Here is a 15,193-nt window from a genome sequence, read left to right as displayed (position 1 = left end):
ATTAAATAGCTGTGTTCTCTGTAGAAGACCAATCAATATCCGTCCTATCAAATCTTAGGGAGAGGCTTCTCTGCCGCGTGGCCAATACGGTAACAGAGGTGTCATCCGATCCGAGATCTCGCTGTAGGTATTTTCGAATAAGTAGCTCCTTTAGCTTCGGCTGCAGAAAGAGTCGCCAGTGAAATCGAGGGGCTAGACCTAGATCTTGTTCTGTATCTTTCACCACCATTCTGTTATTGAGAGTGGCATTCTAGTCAATTAGGGAGTGAATATAGGTTGGTGAATCCTCATCATAGGTCCGACCTTACTCCTAATCGCCGAATTGGAGTAAGGGAAGGCTATTCGTTTACACAGCAGTTCGTTGCTGAGAGGCGTGATAGATGGGGGAGGCAGGGTCGATGTTCGTACAGCTTATAGCTGGAGGAGAGGCAGGAGAACGATCGAAGTTGCCAGGTATTGGTGCATATTGCCATGTATCCTTGCATAGGTCAAACGGTTCACTTTGTTGAATGTCGTAATCATCAAAGCGAATGGACGGGGCTGGACCTTATTTTCATGGGCTAACTGTAGCGACAGACTTATGGTTAGTGATTATTAGTTGAGGCGTACGCCATCGGCTGCCGAAATTTCAACGGATGATCCTAAAGCCAAAGAGACACCTCTCAGGAGTGACGACCGACAAAGGAACATGCCAGGTATTCTAAGAGGAAAGTCGGAGAGGAGAGGAAGGGGCGGGCACGCCTAGTCGGCTCTTTTTGACTATCAGAGATCCACTCTGGGGTTCCATGGAAATCGACGGGATTCTCATGAGATCAATGTATTATTACCTCGCTAGGTACCGTATCAAACCGGGCGCAATTTACGGCCTGCTCAATAAATGATCTGCGCTAAGGCCTTGGCGGTGGGGCCCAGAGAATGAGTCTCAGTGTGTACAGTACTGGTCAAGGCGATTTCGAGAATGACTGTACAATAAGGTCCAACAAATGACCAAGTAGGTCACTCACCTTTGACGACGTGAACGAATCTTCCCACAGTTCCGCTACTGTCGTAGCTTGTGAGATTTGAATAAAGCTAGTCTTTTCTAGCTTATCATGGATTAAGCTTTTTTGGAATAGACACAAGAGGGATCTGAATGGCAGTCGGGAATACTCTTCATCAGGACTTGTTTCGATGCTTATCTGCTTGGCGAGGAACGCTTAATCTATGCCCTCAAGTATGAACCTAACGAATGCTAACTGGCCTTTGATTTGGATCCTCTAGACCTTTACGAAAACTTAATCTCGAAGGCGAAGGCCTCACGTAAGTGAGCATTCGAAATGATATGCATACTGGTTTTTGATGATCTCAGCAGCCTCATCAACTTGACGTACAGATCTTCTTTTGACTAGCCAAGCGTCGGTAGTTTCGTATTGTGCAGGAATCCCATCAGGTTTTCCATTTCGCACCGTGCAAGATGAGGCAGGGCGGTAGGCGCTTGTTCCCCAGCTACCAGCAATTCAACGAGTGAACGTGACCCCTCATTATCCTTACCTGCTCGTCCTTCTCTCATTGGTCGATCTTGACTTACATTTGCTTTCGATTCTTAATCCGGCCATGGGGTCTGTTTGGTTATAGGCTTTGTTAAACCTCCTGCTATACATGTAATACAGGATGGATCGAAATTAGTTTCACCACTTTGCTCTCATAGAATCTTCCTCGAACCCTATTCCGACACACGCTAATCTAGTTCAGGATTAGCTCTGATTCAAACAACTGCTGAATCGTATTGAAAGAATCCCTCACGTGATAGAAAGCTCTTTAAATTACCTGTAATACTCTTTCAGAAACTAACGTATTCTGTAAGCGAGTCGCCATTGTAAGCGAGCCGCCACCCTGCCTCTACCTATTAATTTTAAATGCATTTATCTCAACCAAAACGCCATTAAATTCAATAAATTAAACACGAGGTCTATTAGGACACGTATTTCTCTTATGGCCTAGGTTTCCACATAACCCACACTTCGGTAAGGCCCTCGTACGCGGCTGTAAAAGTGCCGGAGGCGGTCTTGGTTGACGGGGTGTTGATGCTTCAATTACTGGTTCTTCCCCCTGAATAAGCTCGATAGCTTCTAAAACTGATAGGCCCTCTTCTAGAGGTATCTGCCTTGTAGACCGAGTCCGTTTTCGCTTCTTCGTCTCGTTCGCGGCCCGTAATTCGCTTACTTCTTTCTCGAGCAAAGCTGTCGATTGCATCGTAACTTGGTAGGCCTTTAAAACCTGATCTATCGCGGAGTTAAGCGAGCTCGGTGGGCTTTTTGAGTGCTGTTTTAGCAAAGCTTTAATTGACGAAGCTTATTTTTGTAATTGGACGTAGTTCGACGGCGTTTTTGGCTCCCACTCGCTTCCTCGGCTTGAGGGGGGTGTCGGGGTTCGAAGGCAAATATCGAGCTTCGAGATCACTTGATCGGGATTGTAAGGTATTAAACCGGCGGCGGCGAAGCTATTCTTAATAGTCTCCGATTTAGATGCCTCGATTCGCGCGGACGGGTAGACTTCGAGGAAGTCTAATTTATCGATATGGTTGATTCTAGCCCGCATTTTTGACTCGATAAGCCGACTATACGCGCGCTTTAATACCGCGAAATAGCTAATATTGAGAGGCTATAAAAGGTGAGACGAGTGCGGAGGTATATAAATTGCGATAATATTGTTCTCTTCGCAAATTTGATCGAACTCCGCCGTTAAATAACTTCCGTGGCCGTCGAGTATCAAAAGTCTATACTTCCCCTTCGTACGCGAAGAAGTAGACGGAATAAAGAGCTTTTTAAGCCACCGAAGACCAATTTCATTAGAAGTCTATCTATTCGGACTAAGCTCGAAGCGCTAATCCTCCGGGAGGCCGTCGAACTAAGATTCGATATAGACTTTACCCTTAAAGATCACGTACGGAGGAAGCGCCCACCCTAAAGCATTTATACACTCAATTGTAGTCACCTACGTACGATTTCTAGGTTGTAAAAGTGGTCGTCGGCCGTAGTATTCAGCCCTTGTCACGACTTTTGCGGTCGCGATTAAGCCTATTGCAAACCTAGTCTCGTCGAAGTTATAGATATCGTCGGGATCGATGCCGTATTAAAGTATCGTTTTTTGGACTAGATTAAACCATTCATGAATGATTTTTGGGTCTTCACACTTCGCGCGCTCGTAATTATACCGTCTCGAGAATCGGGATAAAAGGTTTGGATGCCTTTAGACAAAGTTATAAGCATATTTTTCGCCGACTAAAAGGACCGGGGTAGTTTTCCGGGCTGCGAGAAGGAGGTTCGTAGTTTCTCGTACGGTAGAAGGCCGGGGGGCTGCTCCACGATTAGGGCTTAGGAGAGAATCCAATTTTCAAGCGATTTCTCCTCAATTTCGGTCAATTTATGTGAATTTGCGCGTAGAGATGCCCGTTCCGTACGGCCAGAGAGGCGGTCGCGTAAAGTTGAACGCGGTACATCATAAGTGCGAGCAGCGAGAGCAGTAGTGCTTATTTCTTGATTCTTAATAGCCTAGATAGCTAATAAGATCCTACCCTCTTGCTCCGTACGATTTCGGGAGGATTGAGTACGAATTGGTGGCATGGTAGGTGGTTAAAGAAGGAGGGTCTAATTAATTGACGCGTTTTTGGGTAGGGTGGCGGCTCGCTTACAATGGCGACTCGCTTACAGAATACGTTACTAGCATCTCGCAAGCCCTGGGCTCACTCGTTACCGACCCTGTTGCTCTCGTTCTCTTGTCCGCGATGCTCACTGGAACGGACAAGTCAATACCCTTTAGTAGTGTCTAACAAGTCAATTTATGATAGAAAATATTATTTTGGCAATAAATATAGGGAACAGTAATTACTATAGAGTTATATTCGCGATCAGCTTTATGTTTAATCTCTCTCTTCATCACCCACAGCCCACTTCAATCGCACTAGGACATCTGTCTGATACCCTTGCATCTGTTAATGTACATTGAATGATTCGGCGTGAGTTACGATAATAACATTACTTGGCAACCTAGACCTGGCTCTTGTGGTCATGAACGAACGCAGTAGATCATATCTCATTTCGCTGCTCTAATTTATACATCGATTCCCGTATTTAAATCGTCATAAAGACGTAAAATAACTCCAGCCTCCCCAATCGGTTTCTCGAAGCCGGTAATGAAGCTCTCGAAAATCTCATTTGTCACAAAAAAAGCCGAGTCGCCATCTTTAACAGTCAACTGATTCCTCGCCCTGACCCGCCGCCGCAACTCATCAATACCGACATCAAGATATGCAAGCACCGATCGCCCCCCAAGCTCTTCGACTAGGTGCTTCCATTCCTCTCTAGATTTCTTAAATGCGAAAGAAAAATCTAGGATTACATCTTGAGAGCCCTGTCGAAGGATCCGCGCTAGTTCATTTCGGAGGGCGCTCTCTGCCTCCTCTTGATAGTTGTTGTATTGATCTTCTGGATAATCGATACTGTAGAGGCCGTGCTCAGTATATATGTAAGAGTCGATTGAAAGCCTTTTGAAAGAGGGGTGATTGAGTATCACCCATTTAGAAAGCGATGACTTTCCAGACCCTGTTAACAATGTCCCTATCAGTTATCCACACCAAAGCTGGCCGCTCAATTTTGCATTCTCTTACCTGCCATACCACAAGTCATCAGAACAACAGGTCGAGGATCACTGTCTGTCCGGCATAGAAAAGGGCTGAGCGATTCGGGCGTATCAAAGCTGAGCGAAGAATCTGCCATTTTCTGAGATTAAAAAAATCACATTTACACTCGCCTTTCACTTTCTCGATTACGGGAGCAGCAATACGTAATGTGGTGGTTATGTCTCCAGGGAGCTTGGGGGAGGAGGAGTGTTAGATATATATTCGGTGAGTCATCATGAGTCATCCGCAAATCAATGAGTAGCCTCGTTTGACTCAGATTTGCGACGTAAGGGTGTCACTTATGCAGGATAATGGAAAGCTCCACCATGACCATGCTTCCGGCGCCACAGTATTAGAACGTTGACAGATTGCGCCCCGGTGGCCATACAAGCTTAATACGGAAGCTAATTTTATGCTGTTATTTACGACTGTACTGGAATACTGCCAAGAAAGGGGTTCAGGGGCAGAGTAACCGGAATAGGGATAGCGTGTTTCGAAAGAGGGTTCGAGAAAGAATCTCTGTGAGGAAATGGTGAAACTGATCTCGATCCATCCTGTATCTGATAGTCTAAGAATCACTATGAAAGGATCACTATTCACAGCACTAACAAAGGCATTTTCTTCACAAAGTTCATCAAGATGCTGATGCCTATGGATCGAGGGCTGAGATGACGTCCTCAATAATTGTGAGAAATATTGTATAGGGGGCAGGCTTGGGAACGGGTACAAATTGAATGAATAAAGATGATTCGACAAACCTGAAGTGTGGACCAATCATAAAGTGTGTGTGTGAGAGAGAAAGAGAGTGTGTGAGAGAAAGGGAGAGGGGGGGAGAGAGAGCCAAAGAATTAAAAAAGCACTGTTTTAGCGCCTTCTCTACTGTCTAACTATTGTCCTCGTGATTTTTCTTAGAATCTCTCGCTCCGCTATGGGTCGAAGAAACAAATTACCTCTTATCTCCGATCGCCACAGAGTCTTCCTATAGCTTTCCTATTGGTCCTTAATGTCCTTAATATCCTCCGTTTTAACAACGTAGGTAAGTGAATTTTCTATATCGTTATCCACGATCTCTAATGGGACCCAATTATCGCATAATAGACCGTATTAGTTATCTATAAGTATACCTTCCTACGTATCGAAAAACCCTAAATAACGAATAAACCCCGGTCTATTGTGACTCTAATCTAATAAGTACTAAGATAAGAGAATTAGTTTGATAATTTACGGTGGTCTTAAGAATTGATTAACGCCTTGTATAAAGTGCCACTAATTCCCGAGTTCGGTTTTATCTAGTTCGAGATATAGCTCTTTGACTAGGTCACCTTTACCTTCAATCTAAGAGGGGACGCTATCAACATAGAAACCGTTCTATCCGAGAAAACCCTATATAAATTTAACTATCCCAATAATGTCTAACTTCTCTTTAAGCGGCCTCCCTAGATTATTGCTCTATACTTCAACGGCAGACTTAAGTACGCTATCGAAGTCCTCGGTATTTAGCCATACCTAACTTCTAAACTTCTAGAGACTTTTAATAGCAACCTAGTGTGCGGTTAATCTAGTAGTGGAATGCCGGCCCATAGCTAGCGGTTATATAAGCGATATCTAAGCCCCTATATCTCAGCGCTGATCACGATGATTATAGGCTAGACTTTCCGGATGTATTAAAGTCTATGGCACACGAGGGACAAGGATCCCCCTTAGTCGAATGCTTCTTCCATACTAACAACGATAACTAGTCGGGCTTTAAGTGGACGGATCTAGATCCTCTATTCTTCGCCATTTAAGCTAATAATCTTTTCCTTTACATATTAGCATTCCTTCTTTTTAAAGAGGTCTACTAGGTAGAGTTGCAGCTTATAAGATTTTATCACTTAACCGGCGAGACATTGGGTGAGCATCTATTCTTTCTACCCCGTGTTAAAACGGCCATAGGGAATCTACGCTAGGTGCGTGGACAGATCCTAGATATTATATCCCTAGCCACTATTATAGCGATACCACGCTCCTTCCGATTGTCTTTATAGCCGCGCATAGAACCTCTATCGTATTCTAGTCACTCTACTCTATCCCTACTAGCGACACTACCCACAACGCCATCCCTAGATCCGTCGTTCTTTATATAAAATCTTCTAGAAAACTATAAATAAATGCAACGCAATTCGTGTGACAGTACTTCTATTTCTATTTTTTGTCCGAACGACGTCCGTAAGTCGTTAGCAGTCACGTAATCGCAATGCTTTGTCTAACATTCTTAAAATAAAACAAAACTCGGTCAAAAGGTTAACACTATGTTTAAGTGCGGGCTTTATTTATTCTTTGATTGGGTTATTATATGACTATAAAGAACTACATAGCATACTTCCACTAGCAACCCCTCACTCAGCTTTTTCGATATCCACTAACATGGCTAGACTACTTTTCGAGTATTGATTCTAGCCATAGAGCACGACAGTTAGACATTCCCGAGACGATTCTAATGCCTACTTAAAGGAAAGCAGTCGTAATCGCTACTTATTAGTAGGAAGCTAAGGTCCATTCCTCTCTTTACTCGGGTTGATTCTAGCCTCCGAGAATTAAATCTTTTGGTCGATATATCGCCACGGATGTGGCTTGGCGTATATAATGTCTATAGACGTCGATAGAGCCCCACGGTTCGAGCCGCTTGAAATCCGAGTTTCGGATCATCGCGTTCGCGATTTGCTAGTATCGCCAAGATAGGTTGAAAGTGCTCGGTCGTCAGGGTTGCTTTCTGGTTGGTTTCTAGCTGCGGGAGGGAGAATGCCAGTAGTTAGCCATAAGATCCAATATGCAATTACACCTAACTTACCAGTCGTGGTTTGAGATCAGAAGTGTCCTTCGGATGGCTTTTATCACCTTGAATAGGCAGTCCCCTCCGCTCCTGATCTCCTTCACTGTTTTGGTCCGATACGTTCCTTAGAGTATCCATTTCGTGGTGGGCAAAGAATAAATTTCAGGGTAATTTAGTCTGTACCGGATGATAGCCTCTCTTATAGTCCACCTAGAGACACGTAGTCACCTTGTTAGTGTTACGATAGATGTACGGGTCTATCAACGCAGTCATTTATTTGAGTGTTGATGGCTATTTGTTAGTAACCCAACTAGTTTTTCAAGCATCGTTCAATCATGTCTCACAGCTTCGACGGCTGCATAAATTCAAGGCGCTATATTTCTCAATTTGAAAGCATTTGGCCGGCCAGGACCCGTGAGCAATAATTGATAAAGCCCTACCAGCGACTGGTAAAAGTCTGGGAATTTTGTATCAAGCCGGGCACTCATGACTGCTTGATTCCTAGTAGTGGGCGGCAAAATCCCGGATTGATATAGCCTCACAGGTGGTGTCTAGTCACTGTTACATCAACGGCCATCTCGTCTCACAAACAGACGCCTTTGTTGTTCATGTATTTTGTCAACAATACATCAGAGGCCACGTTGAAATATTGTCGGACGCAGCAAATAGCAGAACTTCGTTTTCGACAGGATTTGTTGAGGGAGGGTCAACTCAGCGACTGTGTTAGGCAAGCAGCGGTGATTCAGGCATTCTAGGTTTCTGTGGGAGACTTGCTGACTTTGTCTACCTCCTATCTCGTCCGCGTTATTTCAAGGGGCCACTCCTTCTTCTATACACATTAGGTTTCACATACTAGACTGATCGATTTTCACTCAGACATCGCTCTTGACAGTGGGGTATTACAGTGATTCTCGAAATCGGCTTGACCAATGCACATTGAGTAACTCTTTCCTAGCCCCACCGCCAAGGGCTTAACGCGCGTAGAGTATTCAGAAAGCCACATTAAAATGAGGGACAACAGCAAAATGCTTCAGTATGGTCCTGTATCTTGCCACATAAAATTACAATTGCTTGACTGTTGAACGATAAAACTCAATCACGACTATAATACATGGCGGCATAATACGGCGGCCCTCGATTTGATACGGCTTGTATCGTCTTCCGTGAGAAACCCTTTTTACTTCTTTGACTGGAGGTAGTAGAGGCTATTTCTGCTGGCCCTGTGATTTAAAGCCCCATCAACAAATATTGCACGATGGGCAGCCCTGACAAACCATGAAGGCCTGGTCAGGCACAGCCTCGGCTGATGTAACCCGGTGGGCTTGCTTCGGCTGTGGTCATAATTATTGACTCACTTTAATTCCTGTCCCTCCATACGATATTTAGTTGCTCTTATGTACTATATTTCTTCTCCTACCACTACAAAAGCCCAATTGACCAAGAATCTCAATTCTTAATTTACATGAAGAAAGGCAAGCACTCTGATGGAAGGTAGAAAGATTTCCTCTAAGGGATAGATCAATCTTGAGAGATGAAGCAGTTGGGCGTCAAATCATACGAGATGAAGATCCCTGGGTGTAAATTTCTTACATAGTCAAGACTGCCCTGAACTTCGGCTTACCCTGCACCATATGATTGAATGCCTTGACGGCTTCGTTCAAGGGAAAGCGTTCTACCATGCACTGAACGCCATGATGTTCGGCGAAAGCAATGGTCTCCTCGCAATCTAAGGCATTGCCACCTGGCCAACCATGCACACTAGCAGCTTTCATGACCAATGCGACCGAATCTACGGCAACTGGTCCAATTGGTGCGAGCAGCAGCAGCTTGCCACCGTAGGTCAGGCCCCAAACCAGTGGACTAATAGCCTGCGCGTTCGGGGCCGTAGACACAATCAAGCTTGCACCACCCATAGATTGCAGGATTTTCGCCGCGTCATCTTTACTGGTATCGATATAGGCGTATGCTCCTAGTTGTTCCGCAAACTGAGCCTTGTCGCTCCCGCTTGAGATGGCAACCACTTTGTAACCCATCTTGTGGGCAAATTGCACAGCCAAGTGGCCTAGACCACCGAGTCCTTGCACGGCGACTAGTGCACCTTGCTCTATGTGGAGCTTGCGAATGCCGTTGAAGACCGTCACGCCTGCGCAGAGATGGGGTGCGACAAGAGCCGGGTCCGCAGATGCGGGCACGCGAACGACGGCCTCCTCGCGCACAAGCACATATTCAGCGTATCCTCCATCTACCGTAACGCCTGTTGATACGCCATTTTCGCACGTCTGAGGGAAGCCGTTCAGGCAGGAGGCGCATGTGTAATCGTGGCCTGCTCACTGTTAGCTGCAAATTGTGGCTTGTTGATGGAAATTGCGCTCACCACCGTGCCAAGCTGCACCCACGCGCTCGCCGCCCTTGAAACGGGTGATTCTGCTGCCGACAGCGACGACATCGCCCACAACCTCGTGTCCAGGTACAATAGGGAACGGCGACCCCATATGACCATTTTGGATGTTGATGTCCGAATGACAAATGCCGCAAGCCAGAACTTTCACAAGCACTTGGTTCTCGGCTGGTTGTCGAAACTGTAGATTCTTAATCTCGAGGGCAGCGCCTTGGCCCTCGAAGACGGCTGCTTTGTAGGTTTCGGTTGGTGAAAGGGTAGCCATGATGTGGGGATCGTGCAGCTCCAAGCCCCTGATGACGGACGTGAATGATTTGACAAGCCGAAAAGTAGGGGCTTACGGTTTATATATTTGAACTTTCTACCAACGAAGCCTTGGATGAGTACTACCGGATTCATAGGCATTTCGGATGTAATGGCGTATCTCCTTAGAATGTGGCGCTTCGACCCAGTTCCCTACTTGACATCTCGTCGGATTTTATTCATGTGGCTTAATGGTATGTCAGCAGGCGGATTTAAGGCTTATCTCCATCACAAAACGAAGTTGCAAAGCCGCACTAAACCTTTGGATATCGAACAGACACCGCCCTGTCCCCTGCGGAGGAAGAGGTTGCGGAATGCGGAAGGTCGAAGTACACCTTGCAATTGTCTATTCATCATTCACTTGTCAGAAACCAAGGAACTAAGGTAAGATATACCCCGTGACCATACAGTTCGCATCATCGACTGCGGCAGCAAATGGAACTAGGGAAGGGAGATAGATGTTTGTATACCCAAAAGTAACCGCCCCCATTCGTTGATCTAGTAAAGCATTGCTTGCATATAGCTACGCGTGAAAAATCAATATCTAGGATAACCTTTGCTTATTTAGCTGATGCTAACTTCAAACAAGAGAATCACTTTTTGTCTATCCAGGAGTAATATTTGAATTTATTGTAACCCTGGCTTTTAAGGAAGCTTTTGAACGTTGCACATGCGGATCGCAGTGTCGAAACGTAGGAACACTGCTGGTTCTGCCACGTTGCACTGCTCTGCACTCTCGATTCATGAATAGGTAGTGGGCAAAAGAGGCAAGACTAATGGTGGCCTCGTTGAGCCGAGACATGCATATAAAGATATTCAGAGTGGCAATGAAGTAAAGTTCTTTTCCCATGTGTTGTCTTATTCGGTATCGGATTACACATATTGAACGGTTATGCATTTACCGTTCGATACTCACGTCCTAGAGAAAGTTGCGAACTTTCTTACACGTGCTCTGTTTCTAGTCAATGCTGATAGGATGCCTCTCCCTCAGGCTGGCCCCAAACCTGTAGATCAAGCCCGGTACTGGCGTCAGCCCTAAAGCGATGAATCCCAGCAAAGAATTGCCCCAGCCAAGACCTAATGTTGAATACATGCTAGGTCCTGCCAATGGGAGGAATGCACCGAACAAACATCTTGTGGCGGTCAATGCCGCGACAGCGGAAGCGGCATACGGGCCGGAGACATCAATGAAATATGTCTGAATTGGTGCAAAAATTCCCATCATGCCAAAACCGAACGGCACCAAACCAAGGATCGGAACGATCCAATGCACCTGTTTATCTGCCGACCATCCATACCAGAAAAAGCTGACAGGGACAAATAGCGCGAATGTAAGGCAACTTGCAAGGCGCATTTCAGGCTTGTAAACTCCATGGTTTGCTTGAGTCAGGCGAACAACCGTTGTGTCTGAAGTTTTGGCCACGACGGAAATGCCAACGACAAACCCAGCACCAATACCCAGATAGGCGAGACCAGCTAGATCCACAGGCCAGCCGTAAGTGCTCGTGAAAACAGAAGTGATTGTCGTGAAGAGAAGATATAAGAGGCCAAACACAAAGGACATATATAGAGCAAGAAGAGCCAAAATGGGCGACGTGAAGATAATCCGAACCGGCCTGGTAATGCCTTGAATCAAACGAGCGGATGTGCCAGCAATGGTACTGTCTGTTTCGTATGCGCTGCGAAGATCTTCACGCCCAAGCTCTTTGCGAAGCCGGTTGATTTTCCATCCAATCAGCACAGTGGGATTGGTCTCCTGACCAAAGATCATGTTGAGACAAGTCAAGACTCCACAGGCTATTAGTAAAACCCAGTAAACCCATCTCCAGCCTGCACGCTGCGCAATAAAGCCTCCAATTATAGGGCCTAACACAGGGCCGAAAAGAGGGCCGATGGTAAACATCGCGTTGGCCTTCCCTCTTTGATGGAGAGGGAATAGGTCTGAAATTATTCCACCACCGATCGACAAGCATGCAGAACCACCGACTCCGCCGAGGAATCGAAAAACAATCAGGCTCGCCATATTCGGAGACAAGGCGCAGCCAATCTGCCATAATGTGAGGAAAGTATTTGAACAATTTAGCACGAGTTGACGTCCATAAATCTCACTTAAAGGAGATAGAATAAGTGGGCCGACCTTATATCTCAGTGAGCGCGTTTCTAACGCCAATTGGCAATGAGTAAAGAATGATATACTTACTGCAAAACCAAGAACGAATATACTCACAGCAAACGAGCTGAGAATCTTGGAAGATACATGGAAATCACGATCCATTAATTCTACCCCGGGCGCAGATATCGAAGAGGCTAATGGACTTGGCCACGAAATTAGCTTTGCCGTACGGCTGTTCGTAAGCAACAACCGTACCTGAGAAATGCGTTCAGGCTAACGAGACCCAAAAGGCACAACTTGTGGCGGTATGAAAAATTCCTGTACTGAAAATTAGTATTCGTATACGTAATGATGGTCAGAAAAGCTTGTACAGAGGATTCAAGGGATCATCCTGATTTTCCCAACCAACAAGCCCTTTTTCACAGTCAGATGCCATGGATTGCTCTGGACCAGCATCGACACTTTCTTCATTGCTCGCGATTGACTCGGGATCACTGTCCATGACTCAAGACCTTGATTGGCCAAATTATATTGCGAAGCCCTTGAGCAATCAAAGATGCCGACGGACAGGGAAGAAAAGTGATCCAAGGAAAAGAGCGATATATTTGAAGATATTAAAAAAATAAAAAGAAGATTTAAAAAATTCATTCCTCCCTGTGTTTAAAAGTAATCGCTCTGCAAAGAAAAAGCTCCCTCTCGCCAATCGTCTGGACCATGTTGGGGAGGAAGAGTATTCTACAAAATGGAGATAGCCGGAGCTAAGAGATAACGAGAGCACACTTTCAAAACGAACAGTGGAAAGAAAGTTCGGAATTAGCCGGCCCTTGCATATAAAGAACACAGACCCACAGCGCCTCACCCATACAAACCAAGCACCCAAACAATATGACATTAGTATCGTTTACTAGACGCCGCTTCAAGCGGTATATGCATTGTTATTAAAATGCTCTACACTTTAAGCATATAAAATCAATATATACTTCGATAAATATTTGTGGAAGCTTGCAATCGCCATATAGTTTACTCTCATTTCCGCGACCTAATAATAGGGTTCAGATCATGGCATCGCTGACAATTATTCCGTTCCATTTATGTTACTTTTAAGTCCGCTAAGCCCGCTTGAATAAGCTTGCTGACTGGTCCCGCCCAGCGGTATTACGAATCGAATACTGTAACTGCCGACCCACTTAAATTCCAACACCTGTTTTTCCTTCGCCAAAGGGTAACTTGGCGTCACAATTTCTGCGAGAGTGGCAATCCAGATTTAAATCGAATGAACTAGATGTGGCGGACTTGTAGCAGCGTAGGTGGCACCACCTTGCTGGTCAACCACGGAAACCCAGCCTTTCGGCTTTCAGCGGCCATAAGAATGATCAATTATTCGAGCAAGACAGCCTGGGCCTATTTAAAAGCTTGGGATAATAAATTTTTTCCATTAATTTTCGACTTGACCTGATATATTCGCTTCCGCATAAGTGCCTGATTCTTTTTCGTTTCTCCTGAATATAATCACTTAGTCATGGCTACCCATCAGTTCAAAGTTTACAAGGGAACTCCATCGGGTGACATTGTCGAGGCTGTGACGGAAAGATCAGCTCTTACCGATGATCAGGTCCTGATCGACGTCACCCATTCTGGCGTCTGTGGAACAGATGAGCAATACGTTCAGTGCGGATCGCTCTCGGCCATGAAGGAGTGGGCGTGGTCAAAGAAATTGGACCGAACGTGAAGGCTCTTAGAGTGTAAGTCTACTTATCAGCCGGACTTTCCTTCCAACGTGCAGTATTGACAAACATTCAGCGGCGACCGCGTAGGCTGGGGCTATCCATCTAGTGACTGCGGAACTTGTGACTCATGCATTAGTGGGTTCCCCATCTACCGTGAGAACGATCCGCCCAAAATGTATGGCTTCGACGGCATAGATTCTGGAAGCTTTGCAAGAGGCACGATCAGATCCGAAGCCTTTGTATTCCCGATCCTAGATAGACTTCCGTCTAATGCGGCAGCTCTACTCATGTGTGGTGGCATCACTATCTGGGCCGCTTTGACACTCCACAGGATGGTCAAGCCAAATGACATGGTAGGTGTCATCGGTATTGGTGGACTGTGGCATCTTGCTATTCAGTTTGCCAAGGCTATAGGCTGTGAAGTTGTTGTCTTCAGTACGACATAATCAAAGAGAGAGCAAGCAATCCAATTAGGAGCCTCGCACTTTGTCACGGCAAAGGGCAAGCCTGAGTGGAACGTCCTGCGGAAGATCGACCATCTGTTGATCACTACGTCCCAAAATGACGACTGGAAGCTGTTCATGCCCTTCATGGCTAAGGGCGGCTCGAACTTCCCTATGGCACCGTTGGATTCTGAGGCCACACTCGACATCCCTACCTGGACATTTTGATGAAATGTCTTCACATAATCGGCTCTTTGCCAAATCTGACCTCGCACAGGTCTATGCTAGGGTTTGCGGCGAGACATGGCATTAGTCCAATCATCGATCGGGACGAAATGTCGGTTGCAGGGATCACGAAGAGTCTTAACAAGTTGAAGACTAGAAAGACTCGCTACGGCAGAGTACTTTATCGGATTAATCAAGATTAGAGGCTTTTTGGCTCACATTCGTAGGTGGTGGGTGTAAAGTTGGAACTTGCCAATGTACAAAATGATCTTGTTGACAGCATGGTTCGTTGTATACCGACCGCCATGCAGCTTGCTTGGGGTGGGCGCAAGAATGGTGCAAGGTTACTATACTCCTTATGACTATTTCAATTCCGAGAAAGACTGCTCAGTAATCTTTGACATGAGGGAAGGCTAGTCACCAAGAATATAATATAACTAGGAAACGTTTAGTAGGTCTAAGGTTTACGAACATTCTGAGATTCAACCCATCAAATTCAGTTACTATTCATTAAT

The 15,193-nt window shown here is 45.6% G+C and overlaps 3 protein-coding genes across 3 annotated transcripts; 1 reads left to right on the top strand and 2 right to left on the bottom strand.

Annotated features, from left to right (window-relative positions):
• Window positions 1-9,055: 9,055 nt before the first annotated feature.
• Window positions 9,056-10,132, bottom strand: PENARI_c036G06637 (alcohol dehydrogenase; the record flags this gene model as incomplete). The annotated part of the gene is made up of 2 exons (XM_022636864.1): window positions 9,056-9,792; window positions 9,844-10,132. 2 exons carry the CDS (start codon window positions 10,130-10,132, stop codon window positions 9,056-9,058), a joined length of 1,026 nt encoding a protein of 341 aa, XP_022483264.1.
• A 996-nt stretch (window positions 10,133-11,128) lies between these two features.
• PENARI_c036G00992 (uncharacterized protein) lies at window positions 11,129-11,941 on the bottom strand (the record flags this gene model as incomplete). The annotated part of the gene is made up of 1 exon (XM_022636841.1): window positions 11,129-11,941. The coding sequence occupies one exon, from the start codon at window positions 11,939-11,941 to the stop codon at window positions 11,129-11,131; it is 813 nt and encodes a 270-aa protein (XP_022483289.1).
• A 1,861-nt stretch (window positions 11,942-13,802) lies between these two features.
• On the top strand, window positions 13,803-14,681 carry PENARI_c036G08660 (uncharacterized protein; the record flags this gene model as incomplete). Its single annotated transcript, XM_022636870.1, has 3 exons — window positions 13,803-13,978; window positions 14,084-14,445; window positions 14,485-14,681. The coding sequence occupies 3 exons, from the start codon at window positions 13,803-13,805 to the stop codon at window positions 14,679-14,681; spliced, it is 735 nt and encodes a 244-aa protein (XP_022483292.1).
• Window positions 14,682-15,193: the final 512 nt, after the last annotated feature.

Source organism: Penicillium arizonense (assembly GCF_001773325.1).
Source record: "Penicillium arizonense strain CBS 141311 chromosome Unknown PENARI_contig036, whole genome shotgun sequence".
Taxonomy (NCBI): domain Eukaryota; kingdom Fungi; phylum Ascomycota; class Eurotiomycetes; order Eurotiales; family Aspergillaceae; genus Penicillium; species Penicillium arizonense.
Note: the sequence above shows the minus strand (reverse complement) of the source record. Positions and strands in the feature narration are given on the sequence as shown.